The 14231-nt window shown below is 46.0% G+C and overlaps 1 protein-coding gene across 4 annotated transcripts in view; it reads right to left on the reverse strand.

The window, feature by feature from the left end:
- Window positions 1–2020: 2020 nt before the first annotated feature.
- Window positions 2021–14231, reverse strand: part of LOC135259324 (limbin-like) — a 72854-nt gene continuing 60643 nt past the window's right edge. For 3 of the 4 annotated variants that reach the window (XM_064343563.1, XM_064343562.1, XM_064343564.1), the window contains exons 21-23: window positions 11617–11789; window positions 9179–9277; window positions 2021–6347 (exon numbers count right to left, since the gene is read on the reverse strand). In XM_064343563.1, the coding sequence (XP_064199633.1) occupies window positions 5684–6347; window positions 9179–9277; window positions 11617–11789 (936 nt within the window). In that variant the 3' untranslated portion in view covers window positions 2021–5683. The remainder of the gene's footprint in view (window positions 6348–9178; window positions 9278–11616; window positions 11790–14231) is intronic. The other variant, XM_064343565.1, reaches the window with a different exon arrangement.

Below are 14231 nucleotides of genomic sequence, written 5' to 3' on the forward strand. Positions count from 1 at the left end.
CCACAGGGTAAGCCTCACTGCTTCTGGGTGAAGTGGAACTTCGTAGGGTCTGGAACTTCTGTAGACTGCTTCTCTTGAGAACACATTAATGCAGTAGAGTTGGAAGAAGGCAACGAACGGATGGGAGGGGTCACGGAGAGGTCTGCGGCACTGAGACTGGGCCCACACTTTGAGGAGCAGTGCTTTTCTTGAGAGGAAAACCAGGGGGAAAAGAACTCACTCAAATTGTGTGTGTGAAATTGGACTTCCTGTCTTATCACATCAGACCAGGCGACACAGAAGCACAAACGAACCTGCCCCTCAAATGCTCTGTAATGTGAACGGTGACTATTCTCTTCACACAAGTCAGTAATCAATCAATCCAAAATATCATTTTTATTCAATAACCTCCTTTTTGAAAAATGTGAAATGAGAAATAATTACTGGGGGAGAAAACATTCTGAAGACACTAGAGAAAAAGAGAAAGAAAAAGAAAGAGAGGGAAAGAGAAAGCCTTAACTTGAACAAAGGCACAGAAGCGATTATGCCTCGTCATTCGCCACAGAGAGAGAGAGGCTCCACACACAGGAGCATCACCGTGACAACCACCTCCACCGGTGATGCGCACCCCTGATGAGACACCATGTCAGCCGGACCCCATCAGCAACGCAGCGGCGGCATCCTGAACACCCGCCGCGTTCACACAACACTCATTTTCTCTTTATTCTCTTTCATTTTCCGTCATTTTTCAAAACACAGTTTCTGTCCCCCCATGATAAGCAAAGCATTCTGAATTCCCAGTGTCATTAGTTTCTTAAATGAAATAAAAGCCTTTTTAAATCAAAGGCATGAGTTTGAGGGTGGAGGCGACGCATTTGCCGGGGGAAGTGTTTACAAAAGTGCTTCAAAACGGGATGTGGGAGCCTGTTCCCCTCCCCCCCCTCCCGACCCTCACCCCCACCCCCGCCCCCGCTCCCGCCGCACTAATCACAGACTGCAAAGGGCACGAATCAAAGACATTACTCTCATGGGCCTAGCAGGCTGACACTCACTCCAATACGGCAATTTCCATTCTTGCAAATTGTAGACCGAAGAAAACGCCGTGCTTGAAATCAAGCCTAACACACACAGCAAGCCAAAAAAGAAGGTGAGAATTTGTAACCCTTCAGAAAAAGGCCCGCGGTGATATTTTGAGGGCTGTTCTTCACAAACTCTAATTTTTCAGTGCTACATGGGGAGAGGGTTAGAGCCCTTTGGCCCCCCGTGGCTGACAGTATAATTACTGTAATTTCCAGATGTTTACTGATGATTCAATTAACATTTAGCACTCATTCCAGTGCATTTCCAGCCTACTGAAAAACATTCAACAATCGGGGGGAGATTAAATAAAGAAATAAAACTGCAGATCCCTCTCCTGCAACCATCCAAAAAATAGACTAGTCAAAATTTATGACACATCCAGTCAGTGAGACGCCTTTTACACTCATAATAAAAATGATGAAATGAAAACCATACATCAAAGTACTATTGAGATATCAACAACACCTTTCAAATAATCATGAAGAAGCTGTCTTTATGGCCAATTACCAATGGCCATAAACCTTGGGGCTACCTGATTGCACACACGGCTAACACAGTGGTAGAGGGCAGGAAAGCTTTAAAACAACTTGCTGTGTTCCATACTGTATACTCGTGTTCTACCTAGAGCGTAATAGACTGATTTGCACCATTCTAGTAAAACACAAGTATACAGTCTTTAGTCATATCCCGGCTGTGTGGATGTTGACTGTGGTTGTGTAATCGGTCAAAGATGGTATTAGGGAGGATGGGCCTCGTTCAGCAGGGTACTTCATTGACCAATCACACGACGGCCACTCCCCTGATTGAGAGGGCGTGCCATCTGCCTACATCAGCTGTGTCAGCGGTGCAATAACTGCGCGACTCAGCCCGCACACTGCGGAGTGACCAGAAGCGGCTAGCTAGCCGAACGCATTTAAACACGTCCCGATGAAGGCTTGCTAGCTGAAAAATTAACACTGTACTGGATTGAGTCTTTATTCTAGTAGCATTACACTGTGTGCAAGTCTCAGTCCATCATAGCTTCAATATTCTTTTGACTCTGACTCTGCTGAATGCATTAGCCAGGATGCGCATGTCCTCGAGAATTAAGGGAACACAATACAGCAATGGAGCTGATCAACAGTGAACAGGGGTATTCCAAACGGGCGCAAAAGAAAAATATTACTATATAGAAAATAAAAATATAAATTCTGCAGCATGCACACTGTGATCTTTCTGCTTCTGTGATCCACAAAACACATTTGAACACGTCATCATATAACAATTGAGGGGGAAAAAAATGATTTTAACAGTTTTGTGATGTGTTTTGAAATGACTGCATTCAGAAAATTCCTTCCTTATGAAATTGAAGTTTATAGATATTAACTGTTAAATATGTTACACTTTTGAAGGTGATTTTCAGTTAAACAAAAGCAGTGTTCAGCCCTCACTGTGAAGTGAACAGAGTAGGATGAGGGTATTGGTACAACATTGGTACAACAGTAACTTTTTGAACAGTTTGAAACACAAATCCCTTTTACCATTTATTTACCCATGATTATGACAAAGTACCTGAGTATATTCATGAGTGTACCATCTAATACTGCATAAAACTTAAATGTTACAAAAAACCTAAATTCAAAAATTGATTGTAACATTAGCATCAAGACAAACACTTACTGTACACAAGCTTGAATATTAAGAGTTCAAACCTGTGAAAACACGGTAAAAATAAAATAATATAAAAAAGACGAAATTGCATACTTCTGAATTTTCTCATTTCAAATTAAAACTGGTATTCGATTAAGACGTCACTGTGACACAAATCACCATATGCTGCCATCTCCTTACAGAAGCATCATGTCCTTGTAAATGCTATGAAATGGTTTATAATAATGCATCCTCTTTTCTAGCAAATTACTGTGCTTGCACAATGACTCACCAAGCAGCATTCCACTTACTGTAGTTATTTACAAGTTGTACTACCGTCCTTAGTTCTAAAGCTTTTCCAGTAGTTCTACTTCCGTCTCTACAGTTCCCCATCAATTCTATAGTTACCCAGGATACAATGCGCGTGAAAGGCAAACAATAACAAATAGGAATATCAAAGAAGTACTGCTTTGAAAAACCGAGTGAGTTCACAATACAATAAGGATGACTGCTTTAAATGAGAAAGTTCAATCATGCATTCCATTTGCATGTTCAGGAAGTACGATAGGATCAGGACATATCAGGAATATTTTTGAAAAGAAAGGACCCTTTGACAAGAGACATACGATGTAAAAAAGGATTTGCCACGTTGCTGTTTAATGACAGCAACTCGGATTCGGAATGGTAATTAAGGCAAACCGGTCAAACTGAATGGCACACATCACTGGGATGAATTTCAAAATATCAGACAGCTCATGCTCACAGTTCATCACAGAAGAAAATAACATGTAAAACTTGAACATGAACAACCGTATCTGTCCAAAGTGGAATGAAAGCGATTGCTGAAAAAGTGCTGCTGTTTGATTCTGAAGCACGTTCATGTTTTCAGACTGAAGTCTGAGGAAGCTGCACAGTAATTGTTCATTCCCCCCCCCCCCCCAAATGAATTGCCTGAATTTCCACAGATTGGGTCAAATAAGAGTTGCCCGCAAGATGGAGGAAATTACCTGCCGTTATCTTTCCTTTGTCACTGTGGCCAATAACTTATTCCGAAGCTGACACCGCCGGCCTTTTCATCATGATGAGGGGAACCGAAAATGGTAATGGCCGTTCTCTCATTTGCAACCAGCAAGCCGGCACAGGATCTGTGTACAGATTTCGAACGAAAGGCCCGCTCTTCCGTTTTCACGTTGTCAAATCTGAGGAGGGGTGTTTAATAACGATTCGCTTTGGCGAAAACAAACAAACAAAAAAAAATCGTTCAAATTGCTAAACTTTTAAGCAGGTCGATAGTGGTTTTCTAACCGTGTTAAATACACACTCAGCTAAATACCTAAATAATGTCATTTAACTGGCTTGTCCACATCGCTGCATTAACCTTGGCTGAAGGCTTCACCTAGAATTGTGCGACTGACGCTTAATGCCTTTTCATTTTCTACTTTGCAAGGCACCTCAATCTGACTGACACTCGAAAAACCCATCTGCTCCATCCACCCAATTAAAGGTATGTGACAGCCTAAGTTTGTGAAAGTTCTGTCTAAAAGTTAATGGCTTGAAATCTGCGAATTTATCATCGATTCACATGCATTTTCACACTTAAAATCTTCAACGCGTAGCTCCCTCGAATTCTCAGATGTTGCAAAAGACTGGAATAAATGGATGTCTGGCAACTGAGTATATCTACACTACATGCACATAATTATAAGCACATGTGCAAAAACCAAAGAAAATAGAAGCAGTACAACAGTATTAATAATACTACCAGCTACAAATACCTCCGATAGGACCTACAGTATTGGTGTCTATTTTGTTGAAGGAATACTAAAAACTGTAATCCCAATTCTAGTTGAAAAGACTGGAGTCTAGCAAACTATCATTGAATTTGAGAGGTACAAAATGTGAACATAGTGTACACGAGCAGAAAAAACCTTTCTGGCCTGAATATTTTAATGATAGTTTAACATTTCTTAGTGCTATATTATTTATGTCTACATCTCTAGCAGGTCCTATGAAAGCTTAAGAAATAGCTATAGACTCCTTATGAAATATTCTTTTAGAACTACGTAACTCATCTAAAATGCCATGCAAATTAAGACTGTCCATAATATCTGATCTTCCTGACATAAAAGAAGGGAAGCCTCAAGCCTGGATCACTTTATTGCACAGCCATGCGTAATATACCCCTTTGCTACGGCAAAACCAGGAACCTGGACGTGCTGGAATGAGCAGGAGCCAAGACTGGCTGCGCAATCACAGGAGGGGTGTCAATCCCCAGGTCCTGGGGTGGCGCAGTGCCTGCATGTTAATGCTGATTTAGGCCTTGCAAACAAGGTGTGCACAGTCAGTGACTTAAATTAATCATCTGAGTACCGAAATGCACCGAGAGCCAGCAGACAGTGTGGCTCCACAGGGCTAGAGTCTGACACCCCAGTGCTACAGCACCATTGGTTGTCTTATGAATGGCCATCGCAATAACGTTACTGACCGCAATGGCTACTTCCTCCACAGAGCTGAGGCTGAGGTCGGAGAAGGAAAGCACACCCCGTATGAACTCTAGCCGCCTCTGGTTTTCACAATGAGCAGCCATGGAGAAACGGCAACAGAAGTGCCCGTTACGCAGTCTGCCGACTCTGCTCACAGCTCGCTGCTAACTGAGCCAGCATCGGGACCGCAAACAGCTTGAGCTGATACGAGCTCAGAATGGGAAAGAAGACAGCTATCCAGCCGCTAGCAAAAACAGCGAGCCTGGTTTCAGTGCTACAGTAGGAAAGGGGCACTCAACAAGGGGCAGAAACAAGTACCCTGGTAAGTCTTTGGTAAGTGCTGCTCAAGAACCCATCAGCTGTGTAAAGCTGGCCTATGGCAGGGAGGATTGAAGCCGTCACCTGAAGTTGCATAAACCTTTTGTGCTTGTGACATGGATTGGACGCTGCAGGCTAGAGAGTTTTAGGTGGACCCCTCTGTGCCACAGCGGGGGTGACCCACACACGGTGCTTCACTGGTCCTGAGGAGCGATGGAGCCCTTCTTGAAGTTGAGGAAGTTCCTCTTCTTCCCCCTCTTCCCACCAGGCCTGTCCGCGGAGTCCTGGGACTCAGGCTGGAGGCGGAAGACGAACACCTTCTCTCCCGTGTGAGGCATGTCCCACACCTCGGCGGCAGGGGCGGGGTTAGGGATGGGGTTAGGGATGGGGGCGGGGTTAGGGGAAGGGGCGGGGTTAAGAGTTGGGACATTTGCAGGGTTAAGGGTGAGGTTAGGGACAGGAGTGAGGTGAAGGGTTGGGACAGGGGCGGGGTTAAGGGTTGGGACAGGAGTGGGGTTAAGGGTGGGGTTAGGGACAAGAGTGGGGTTAAAGGTTGGGACAGGGGTAGGATTAAGTAAGGGGTCGGGGACAGGGGCAGGGTTAAGGGTAGGGTCAGGGACAGGAGTGGGGGCAGTGAGGGAGGCGAGGTTAGGAGTGGGGGCAGGGAAGGGGCCTGCTTGTGGTTCACAAGGTAATTCTCCCCCCGTGGCGGCAAGCATCCCGCTTCCTGAAATTTCGGCGCCGCGCGGGGACTCCCCCGACCGCCCCGCCGCCGAGACCAGCCGGGGGCTTCTGGAACTCTCCGCGCAGCACTCAGAGAAGAGCTTTCCCAGAAGCCTCTGCCTCTTCTTCACCATCCTGAAAACCAAACAGCCAATACACACATTAGCCACCGAACGCACAAGAGCACACACTACTGCGGACAGGGAGGCACAGGGAGATTAAAAGCCCCCTCAGCATGCTCTGCTGCTCACTCATTCATATGGCAGATTCTCTTTCACAAACAGCAGAAGAGAGGAGCCAGTGACCCTACAGAAACGACTGGTGTGGACAGGGAGGGGCACTCCTTCTTTCCCAGTGCACAGCGCTACACCAGAAAGTCTCTGGCAGATGTCCAGCTGTCTAAACAGATAACCTGTAAAACGCGACCCGGATGAGACCGTCTGCTTCACAAACACACATAAAAAAATGACGCCTTGTTAAACTGAGAAAGATTTTCATCTACTTTAATTTAATGCACCGCTCATGAATCTACGCGTACAAAAAAAAAGCATAGAGCAAGCACGCGGTTTAACTTCCTATAAGCTCCTGTAAATGTAAAACATGACCTCCACAGAGGGGGACATCAGACAGCAGTGTAAATGTTTTCCTTAGATGTGGGCATAGTGATATTTCAGCGGAGGGAATGCAAAGCGCAGGTCTCTTAAGACTCCAGGAGGTCAGACTTCATAACAATGAATTCAAGATGGAGTGTGTGTCCTGCAGGGCATACAAGCAAAACAATGGAAAATAAAGCATTGACACAAACTGACAGGGGCCAGTAAAAACCATCAGGCTCCCAGGTGCTGATGTTTCAGGAGTTCAAAAATTCACCCCCCAACCCCCGCCCCCCAAAACATCACAAGGTACTGCTCTGCAGTAAACTACTCTCTAAGCAATTCCACTGGACTGACTCTGTGAAACACGTATTCACTATGTATACAAATACTTGCTTTACCTAAAAAAATGTATGATTTGCAAACACAATTTCTTTTTCCTACTCGGAATCAGAACCACCAAGTAGGTCTCAATTTCTGGTAATTTCTTAAAATATATAACCTGCTTATACCCGACTACTTTCCCCTTAAAATTCCAACCTGGCTCTCTCAACCTGCCACCTAATCGTCCCCCAGGTTAATGGGCAAAAAACTGTCCACTCCCTCTCCACCTCAGCTGATGCGTGGAGAGCTTTCAGGCGCAAAATGGCTGCCGTGCATCACCCAGGATGGTGCTGCACATTGGTGGTAGTTGAGGACAGTTTCCCCCCTCATCACTGTAAAGCACTTTGAGTTTGAGAAAAAAAATGCTATATAAATACAAGTGATTATTATTGTTATCATCATTATTATTACTCTTATTATTATTAAAAGCATACATCACAAAGGCCAAGCCTACTGCAGCCCCCGGGAGAGAGGCTGGAGGAGCGGGAGGGAGGGCACGCTGTTCAGAGAGGACGGTGACGGTAACAGCTGCTCCGAAGGTGCGTGCGTTCTGGAGGAGCGCGGTGCAGAGCTCGGGGGGGAAGGAGGAAGGTTTGTGGAAGGAGGCGCAGGAGGGGGAGACCGAGAACATTAGCCTGAGTATTTATAATCACGGCCCAAGCCACAAGCGCTCGCTTTCAGGCTCGAGAGCTGCCATTTGAGTGAGAGCTCTTTCCAAAACACCAGCTGTTTCGCTGAGTTGAAGGGGAGATGGAGGGGGGGAGGGGAGGGGGGGGTGCGGGGGTTGAGGAGGGAGTCACAGCGGAAGCACTCTTTCTTTCTTTCTTTCTTTCGAGGTTTGATTTGTTTGAAATTCCATCTCTCCTTATTCTTTGCTACGACCCCATACTCATCTGCAAATGCATACGCATGCATGAAGATGCATTCACATACAGCCCCGTGCATGCATGCACACACACAAACACACACACACACACACACAAGGCATCACACACCCATGCATGCATGACACACAACACCCAATGCATCACACACACACACACAACACACATACACACAAATGCAAAACCACGAACTGAAGTGCTTATTCTATTTCTAAATAAGCAAGCCAGTTAGTATAAAATACGACATTGGAACTGGTTTTGTTCAATACACACAGAAGGAAAAGTCTGAATTGGTGCTCTTCATCATGATAAAGCCCACAGTGACAGGAAGCACAGGCTACGGCCCACATCAGGCACAGAGTCTGCAGTCTGACACCGTATATCACAAACACCAATATACCAAACAGGCAGGAAATATATTTACACTTCATTAACTGTTATTAGGTATCACTTCAGACCATTCACACTGCATGAAATAAACAGCACCAGATGCTGTGTCATTCCTAGCGTTCAGACCCTTCAGGAGGCAACAGTGCTTCTTCCACCAGCCAGCAGCATTAAACTAAATGGGAATATTTTTTTTTGGTATTTTTAATTCTTTGAAACATTAAAAGGCTATCTTTCGGGCGAAAAAAAAAGATACTTAAAAACATTTCACGATACCGGCATCCATACTGCCGAATGCCATCAGCGGGGCCGGCCGCAGCTGAGTGTCTTGATGCCGGCGGGAGTTTGTGGTATCGATTCAATAATTGCAGCCATAATCAGAGCAGACAGACAATTTTCTTTAGCATCTGTCATAATGGAATATCGATACGAATTCATCTGAAAAACATTCCGGCATCCATCACGTTGATGGATGTCAGGCGGAGGACAAGGGGGGGGGGGGGGGCATTAATGCCATGCACCGCAATCAAGGGCAGGACCCTGCATGCACTCACAGCAATAAGTCTGTTATCTAAACCGGTCCGGTAAAAACCACCTTGTACAGAGATACTCTATGTGACTAAGATGTACAACCTGTCAGACCCCTGAGCCTGTTCAGCCAGCCGTGCAGTAAATGCCAAATCGCATATGGTCCAGTTGCGGGTGGTTGACTCCGTACCTTTCCTTCTCCCTGTCCTGGAGGCCCGTCCAGACATTCCTGCTCACCATATCCCCCCTCAGTCTCGCCAGGAGGGAGTTTCTGCTTCCGTCGGCCCACCTGCGCGACAACAGAGCAACGCGTCATTCAGCGGCATCGCTCTTCAAATTTCGCATTCCGCCCTCTAGTGATAAAGCACTGTTACTGCACTCACCGAGGTGGGAGTTACCTGAACATTCATCGGTAAAATTATCAGCGTTTACAGAGGGTATATCATCACAATATAGACAAAGTAATCGTTCTATCCTTCCTTCTACTCCCCCAGACTTGCTGTTCCATTTCCACAATGTTAACATGAAAAACCTTTCTGAATTCTCTTGAGAATAGCAGCGATGACACGAGTAACTGACTTGAGTTGGCAACAACCAAACAGTCAGTCACTGCAATACTGCAAAAAGCAGCCAGGCCACTCCTGTCTGTATGAGGACAGCATGGTAAAAGCATGGTAAATCCATCAGAATGCATGGCAATGCCAGTGTGAGTGCCCGTAGGCATCAGGGTGTGTTTGTGTCAGTGAGTGTGCTTGTAACAGTAAAGGTTGAGAGTGTGCATGTGTGTTTGTGAGCATGCGTGTGTATGAGAGTGTGCAATTAAAGAAGCCTCAAAAAGCAGTTGTAAAAGCATTCTGACGCGAATCAAAATGGGCTTCGCTGCAAACGGGCGGTTGGGAAAGGGCGAGTGACGACTTTGGCTCTGCGCTGAGTAACCCTGCCTCTCCGCTGAGTCTCCAGCGTGGGCCGGATCCAGCCCCCGTCCTTCATCATGGCTCATCGCTGGAGCCATGTGGGCTCACCTGTTTCTAACGGGCTCTGCAGCCAGAATACAGCACCGGCAATGGAGACAGATGTGCTGTTCTACAGGGACCCCACCATTCAGAGAGAGAGAAAGAGAGGGAGGGAGACAGACAGTGCAAGAGAGAGAGACAGGCAGAGAGACAGTGTGTGAGAGAGAGGGAGGAAAAGGAGAGAAAGATAGAGTGAGAGAGAGGGACAGAGAGAGGAGCAGAAGAACACAGAGGATAAGCAGTGAGAGAAACAGAAAAGGCAAGAGAGCAAAGAAGAAAGGAACAGTGATAAAAAGAAGGGTAGAGAGAAAAGGTGGGACAGAGGGACAGCAAGAGTAAAATGAACAGAAAGAAAATAGGGATAGAAGGAGGAACAGAAAAAAACACAGGCGTGAGAGAAAAAGGAAAAAAAAATCATCCAAGAGTGAAAAAAAGAGAGTGCGAATATTTTTATTCTCGATCTTTTTACCATTCTAACAGGTGCAGAGACACAGAAAAGAGGCAATTAATGCGATTTAGCAGCCCGGACAGCTGAGGTGGGCAACAACAGAGTGTGGGAGAGAGCGAGCAGGAGAGTGGATGACAGAGAGAAGACAGGCTAGGGGAAGGGAGAGGAGAGGAAATCTGACAGCAAAGAAGCCTTTCCCACAGATGATGCTACTTCTGCTGCGAGTACATCTGAAGAATAATAATAACAGCAATAATAATGCATGTTTAATACTGGCAATATTTGGGCATTCGCCTCCCTCAGACATGATAAATCCTGCATAAACATGAACTTTCTGATCTACTGAACATTTTTTGTGTCTTTGCAGCTCAGCCGGAAGGAGCAGAATACATTAGACCGAAGCAAAAACCTGTATCGCGCATTAAGGCTGCCTAGGAGGCAAAGTGCAGGAATACACTTTAAAAGGAAAGCGGGGCGCGAGGTGGGGGGGGGGGGTAACAGAACGGCGCGCTGATGCGCATCACCAGCGATGGCGGAACGAGCCGATCTGTCCCGGCTCCCGCCTGAACGCGGCGCGTAACCGAGACAATTAGCTGGGGAAGTTTGACGCTTAGCACCGCGCCGAAAAAGCGTCCGGTGACGCCAGGCTCTTCAGCCGTCCCCGCGCCCACGCTCCTATCAATACCGGCCGCGGCGCAGCTCCGGCGCGGATCACGACCAAGCCTGGAAACGCGTGCGTCCGCCCTGTCACGGGAGGCTCCTCCTCCTCCTCAATGCACAGCCAATTAAGTCTCAGGGCCTACTGTGACACGTACAGTACGGCACGAACAGGGAGGAGCTTCTCGAACCCTGTAAGGTCACGGTTCCCGAGGATGACAGTTAAAATCCAGTGGGGTACGCTTCTAGACAGTTTCCCAGCAAAGCAAAGCTAGCAAAGCTATTTGAGCTCGAGAGCGACCCAATGAAGAAAGAACTCCAGTAATACCTTGGAAGAGCAAACCTGATTAAATCAGGTGCGCAGTTCAAACAAGGGCATACGCTGCTACCAAATGTATTTGAATTTAGTAGGGAAGCTACAGAAAAATACTGGTGCCTTCATGACATTTATGTGCGGTTTCTGAGGAAGGAACTCTCTCTCAGACCGCACGGCGGACGAGGCGCCCTGACCCTCTGTCGCGCTCGCTGGTGGGCGGGGCCGCGGCCTGCTTGGGGCAGAGGGCGTCGACGAGGGACAGCAGGTCGGACTCGGGGGCCGTGGGGAGCAGGAGGCGCAGGGTCTCCAGGACGACGGCCGCTGGCGTCTGGCCGCGCTTCAGCAGGTCGGCGGTGAACTCCAGGTCCTGAGAGGGAGACAGCGCGTCACTCCACCGCAGCGTTCGCCTGCTAGCCTTCCTCACAACAGCGCTGATCGGTTAGCTTATCTCAGCTTTTACAGCATGTTACCCTGCGTGCGCAAGAGTGGATATGTTTATATGCGCACAAACACACAACCGCACACACACACACACGCACACGTGCACACGCTTTATAGAAAGAGAGAGATGGAGACGGTGCAAACAGGAGGGGCAGCGGATAAATCTAATATCTTAACGTTCAGAAGAGCAGCCGGCAGTCCGAAAGCCAGGGATAAAGCATTCCCCTAAAACAATAAACCAGAAAGAATGAGAGAAGCAGAGATAGAGGGAGAGAGAGGGGGAAAGAGTCCTTAATCAAAATGCTGATATGCAGGCTTATTGTTTATGGAGGGAACAATATGAGTCACTGAGCTTCATAGCGTATAACTGCAGCTGTCTACATGGCACCTCCTCGAGCACATTTTTTTATTAGTAAAGATTTAGAATAAAACATTTTACGAAATGGCCTCACAAGCTGTCAAAAAGCCATTTTAAAAGCCACAGAAGCCATGAAAGCAATTTCAGAATCCGAATTAATAATTTAGACGACAATTTAAACAAAATGCTATGATCCAGTAGAAATGTATCAAGATAAGTACACAAAAACAGACATGAGTTGCACTTTGATCCCCCTGGCACGATGCTCAATTATTTTGCACATCTAAACTGACAGATGTGCTCCACAATGACATCTTCAAGGTCTGCTTTCAGAGTCAGTTCTTTACCTACAATTCCCCATTAAAATACACTAAATTATGTATCTGTTTATCAGACGTTCTTATTCAGGATTTCGCACTTGGCTGAGAGATGTCGGGCCCATTTATTTTAGATTCAGGTGGCGAAGGAACCTCTGACAGGGACCAGGACCAGATGATGGAGCAGTGTCTGCAACCCAGCAGCTAGCACGGAACAGCCCTGCTCATCCTAAACACTACAAATGCAAGACACTATGTAGACTTGCTGGTCAGAGATAAATATTGCTAACTCCTCAGAAACCTATCGCTGGATTTTGCGTGTTAGCGAGAATACTGAAAGTCTCAATATAGCCAGTAAAAACTGCTAGCTGTAGAGTAACTATAAATAGAGCAAGCACTCAACACGATTTAAGGTACGGCAATGTAAATCCTCATGGATGATGTACTTATTAGGATCTTATCAACCACACTATGCCTTCGGAAGGTGAAACGAATACAATTTTCACTTGCACAACAAGTTCAGCAATTGGAATACTGTTGCCAGCCTTGTTAGCGGTCTGTGCATAATTAAATGACCCCTGTGTTCACCTCGCAGTTTTTCAGTGAATCTTGCTGGATAACACGGACACTACTCTGGGTATCTTAAACCACCCTGGGTGCAGAATTTCTGAAGGGTGGAATTTCAATATCGCTCCACAACAGCAGCCATACCAATTTGTGCTAATCTGCAGTTTTCATTCCTCCTTTCTGGAGGGTGAGCCTTGGCTGGCTCCTTAATTACCCACAATTCTAATTAATTGATAAATCTATAAAGGAACGTGTCTCTTAGTGGTGAAATTGAATCAGACGTATCATTCATATAATGCTGAATGCACAATGGGTGACAGAAATCTTTATTTTTTCAATGTTGGGAGAGACCCAAGAATATCGGTCTGGATATGCTGGAGATAGCATGCGCATGCATACGTAAGTGTGGTTTTGTGTGTGCATGTTCACGTGATTTCTATGCAAATGAGCAGGTAAGAGTGTTTGTGTGTGTAAGATGGTGTGCTCAAGTGTGTGGCGGAGTGTGAAAGACAGTGCTGGGGTGTGTGTGTGTGTGTGTTTGTGTGCGAGCAGGTTTCCACCACACATTTGCACAGAATTTCATACAAAATGGCTGCCATTCTTTATGCAGGTGGGCAATACTTGCCCGGTGGTCAATCAGCCTAGCATTGTGAAAAGCACTGCAAGATCCTTTTAGGAATACCACAGTAGAAATGCAAGTTGAAAGCGATTCATTCACATTTACATCACAGAGTTGAAAGTGGTCTTATGAGTCACAGCCCTAGTTTTGCAATTTGGACATGTGTACAGCCTGCCAAATATATACTTTCTTTTATTCCACGAGGACATTTTATTTTTTTTTCCCTTTCCCTCGATTCTCAGAGACCAGACGGGACCCATCATTAAACTAAAAACAACAGCATTAGTAGGACTAGCCATCTGTCAGCCCACAAAAATCTATTTATTTTGCTTAATCATTTTGCTCTTTTCCCTTCCTACTGCAACTACTGATTTTGCCTCTCAAGTCACTGCTATGCCACATGCACCCACAAGCTGTGGGAGCGGCATAGCGGAGAGGCAAGTTGCCCTTAAGTACATTCACAAACCAGCAATTAAACGCTAAGAGCCTGAATTACTAAGACCATTA

The sequence above is a fragment of the Anguilla rostrata genome, chromosome 7 (genome assembly GCF_018555375.3).
Source record: "Anguilla rostrata isolate EN2019 chromosome 7, ASM1855537v3, whole genome shotgun sequence".
NCBI lineage: Eukaryota > Metazoa > Chordata > Actinopteri > Anguilliformes > Anguillidae > Anguilla > Anguilla rostrata.